Source organism: Austrofundulus limnaeus, unplaced genomic scaffold (assembly GCF_001266775.1).
Source record: "Austrofundulus limnaeus strain Quisiro unplaced genomic scaffold, Austrofundulus_limnaeus-1.0 Scaffold358, whole genome shotgun sequence".
In the NCBI taxonomy this organism is placed as follows: Eukaryota; Metazoa; Chordata; class Actinopteri; order Cyprinodontiformes; family Rivulidae; genus Austrofundulus; species Austrofundulus limnaeus.
This window is the reverse complement of record NW_013952760.1, coordinates 609,309-613,396: the sequence shown is the minus strand read 5'-3', so window position 1 is coordinate 613,396 and position 4,088 is coordinate 609,309. Positions and strand designations below refer to the sequence as shown.

Genomic DNA, 4,088 nt, shown 5'->3' with positions numbered 1-4,088 from the left:
AATTATACATAAATATTTGGTCTAAATCCTAATTTTATGTCATTTTAATGAGGATTTTTTAAGTCATTTGAAAAAAGAAACCTTAAATAGTTTTTGAATCTTGAGATTTCCCAGCTGGAATGAAAGAAAAGCTTTGATAGCTCACAGGGAAAATCTCAAAATTTTAATGCATTTTTCATCAAAATCAGAGGTTTTTTTGTTGCTAATCCTCAAAAAAGTGCTTCAAATCATATTTTTAGAATAAGATTTCAGACAGTTCATTGAAATGATACATTGATAACACATTTATTTGTTTGACAAAATGTCATTTTTGCAAGTGTTTTAATCAAAACACTATATCTGCCTGTTTCTCCACATTCAGCTTTTAGACTTAATCCTGGTTTCGATGTGATGGGTCACAAATAAACAAATTAATGATTAATACTGGTCAGAGCTCTGAGTCTCACCATGACGATGATCTCGGTGCACTGGCTGTAGTTTCCTCGAGGAGCCCAGGTTCCGTTGGTCTGACACTCTCTGTAGACCCGATCTGAACACAAACATAAACAAACATCTGTAAACATCCTGTTTGATCAGAGGCCCTGTGGTTCTGCTCACCACCAGCAGGGGGCAGGAGGAGGCTCTAACCCTGATCTCTGAGCTGCTCCCAACAAACCGTCAGATTCTCTGAAACYTTCTTTCATCAAAGATGACAGAACACCAAAAAATGAAATGTACTGAACCTTTTACTGAACAGAACTATGGTTCTGTTCAGATAAACATTAAAAAGATACAACAGGATCTGATGGTCCAGACCCACAGCAGCTCTGATGRTCAGGTCCCACAGTGGGACCGGGTCAGCGGTTCTGCTCCACCACTTGTTTTGGGTCTTGTTTGTGTTGCTGTGTTCTCACACTTTAAGAAACACACACTTCAGTGTGAACCTCCCACACTCGTCACTGACGAATCAACACACACTCGTCTGTGATCCCTTCTCAGCTTCTGTAACCACGGCAACACCAGAACCGGTCCTGACTGCCTGAGCCTAACTGGTACCGACTCCCCCCGTCTCAACCCTGAGCGGGGGGCGGGCKTCGATCATTGTTCCAAAACTTATCAGCTGCATGACTTAATAACCATCTCTGTGATTGACAGCTCGTCAAACGGCCAATCAGAGGCCGGAAGGTTGGTGACATCAAAGAAGAGAGAGTTGGGGAAGAGATGATGATGATGATGATGATGATGATGAAGGTGGAGTGAGACAAGAACTCCAGCTGGGTTTGTGCAGCACGTGCACGTGCACGCACACTCACAGATGAGTCATTCTGTGAAGTCAGATCAAGAAATAAATCTCTAATTACACAGGATATTTATGACCACCCACTCATTAACACACACGAGCACTGTGTGTGTGTGTGTGTGTGTGTGTGTGTGTGTGGGGGGGGGGGGGGGGTCCAGCTGGCAGTGAATCAGGACTCTGAAATCCTGGTCTGTAAACCAGCAGAGTTCTGGAACACCAAGGCGATGCAGAATCTCGATCCTGGTCCGGAGAGGTTTCCAGGAGACGACTGGACTCCTTTTTATCTGAGACGAAGGGTCTTTGTTGGTCYGGTCTACCAGGTCCACAGAGACCCACTGCTCCTGGGGGTCCCTCTGTGTAAAGAGCTTCGGCTGAGGTGGAACCGATGCAGAGGTTTCCAGCTGTTCTTCAWTCGTCCCGTTTGAAGAACTGGACCTTTTATTTAACGAAGCTGGAAACTTTCTCTGAAACTGCATCAGAGACAAAATCTGGATGTTCAGATTTTGTTCTTTAACTAAAAGGTTGTTTTTCTTTCATGAAATCATGTATTTTTTAAAATGTTTTTTGTTTTTAGTTTCTTGTTTTCCAGGCTCAGCCAAGAACCGGAGGACTTACGGTTCCTTCATCCAGGTGTTGTAGTCAAGACCACCTAACCCGAGACCAAGACCTTTAGGGTTTGGACCAAGCTGAGACCAAGACCAAGGGAGGGCGAGACTGAGGCAAGACCAAGACCAGATAAAAAAAGAAAAATGTGTCCTAAAAGATGGAGTATGCAGTACACATGTACAGTGGGGGGAGGGGGGGGGTATTTAGTTTCTCATAGTTGAGGTGTCCCTATGATGTCGATCACAGGCCTCTCATCTTTTTAAGTGGGAGAACTTGAACAATTAGTGGATGACTAATTACATTTTCCACTCTGTAGCTAACTTAATATGTAGAGCTAATATTGACTAAATGTTTGTGTGAGGGCAGAGGAAAGAGTTTTGTTACAGAGGCAGATTGTTAACGTTGATAAAAGTTAAAAGTTGTCCCATCGTCTCTGAAAGTGAAGCACTGCTGAATGTACAAGTTGCTGTATGATTTCTCCTGGTTGTTATTGTTTTATAATTATATTATTTATGATTCATGTAGTCAAATTGTTTTACTTAAAATTTTGCAGACATCTTTTAACGCTCCCAGAGAACCACTGCTCACTTTCCTGGAGTGCTGCGTGTGAGTGGAGAGAGTGGGGATGGGTGACAGCCGCTAACAAGAATACATAAATAAAAAATAAGTCAGGTTTGGATTTGAATCAGTTGATACATTTTAAATCCAATGAAACAAGAATGTTAACTAATAAACTGGAAAATATTTTGGATATTTAGTGATATTTCCACAGTTGTGGTCTTGAAATAAAGTTCTGAGTCCTCAAARTCCAAGAAAAGACCAAGACCATRAAAAAGTGGTCTTGAGACCAGTCTTAAGGCCAAGACAATTTCAAGAACTACAACACTACATCCAGGTCCTGATCAAGCTGGGACGTCCRACACGTGACAGGAAGTTACTAATGTACTACTTGCTAATAAAACCATGAAAATAAACCATTTGATTAAAGCAGCAAATAAACTGAACTGAAACCTGATGAAACTAATCCCAGATTTATTTAACCTCCGGCTGTTTGTTATCCAGGATCTAAGCATTGTCAGTTTGGAGCAGAGAAAACCGGGAGATGAAAAATAATCTAAAATCGCTGCAATAATTCCTGCTGTTTCATCGAGAAAAAGCTGCAGACTGGACAGAAGGAGGAAAYGAGGAAGAGGATGTGAAGAAATGAATGTGAGGGAGGAAGATGAAGAGGGATAAATCAGGATAAGGAAGCTGAAATCTGACTGAGCTGCAGAGCTTCATTATTCTCAGCGTTCATCAGAGAAAACCCAACATTTTCCAGATATAAATAGACGTACGAGAGAAGTAAAGGCTTTAGGAGAAAGAAGCAGTTTGAACTGAATGATTAGGTTTGAATAATAAACGTTCTGCTCTGGGAGGAACACAACACGTAGGAGGAGAGACTCTTCTCAGAGGTTGAACCTGTCAACAGATAAATGTTTTTATTAACATTTATTCTGGCTCCAAACACGACACATCTGTGGTTTTTCTGACTCCTGCCTCAACGTATCGACTATCAGCGGCAGGAYGAAAACATGTTTGTCATTCAAACCCAACGTTTCATTATTATTCAAACTTCTGCATGTGTGACACGTCCGGGTGTCATCCTTATGAATGGCTCTTCAACGAACCCATGTGTTCTTCCAGAGGCCAGACGAGAGACGATGTGTTGTGGATCCCAGTTCGCCTCCTTTTGTTGTATTTGTTAAAATAAAACATTGTTAAATGTTAAAGCTCTCTGGATTCTATATGTTGGGTGTCCAGAGTCACTCCTAGATATTTACACTAWGACACACACTCACCGGCCACTTTATTAGGTACACCTTGCTAGTATCAGGTTGGACCCCTTTTACCTTCAGAACTGCCTCAATTCTTCATGGCAGAGATTCAACAAGGTACTGGAAACATTCCTCAGAGACTGTCTGGTCCATATTGACATGATAGCATCACAAAATTGTTGCAGATTTGTTGGTTGCACATCCATGCTGTGAATCTTCTGTTCCACCACATCCCAAAGTCTATTGGACTGAGATCTGGTGACTGTGGAGCCATTCCAGTACAGTGAACTCATTGTTTTCAAGAAACCAGTCTGAGATGATCCACGCTTTATGACATGGAGCGTTATCCCGCTGGAAGCAGCCATCAGAAGATGGTAGACTGTGGT

General features: G+C 41.9%; 1 protein-coding gene across 1 annotated transcript in view; it reads right to left on the bottom strand.

The window, feature by feature from the left end:
• Positions 1-446: 446 nt before the first annotated feature.
• LOC106528103 (corticotropin-releasing factor receptor 1) overlaps positions 447-4,088 on the bottom strand; it is a gene marked incomplete at its 3' end in the record, with an annotated part of 17,163 nt that continues 13,521 nt past the window's right edge. Inside the window, 1 exon segment of the mRNA XM_014023180.1 lies at positions 447-529. Within this exon segment, the coding sequence (XP_013878634.1) occupies positions 447-529 (83 nt within the window).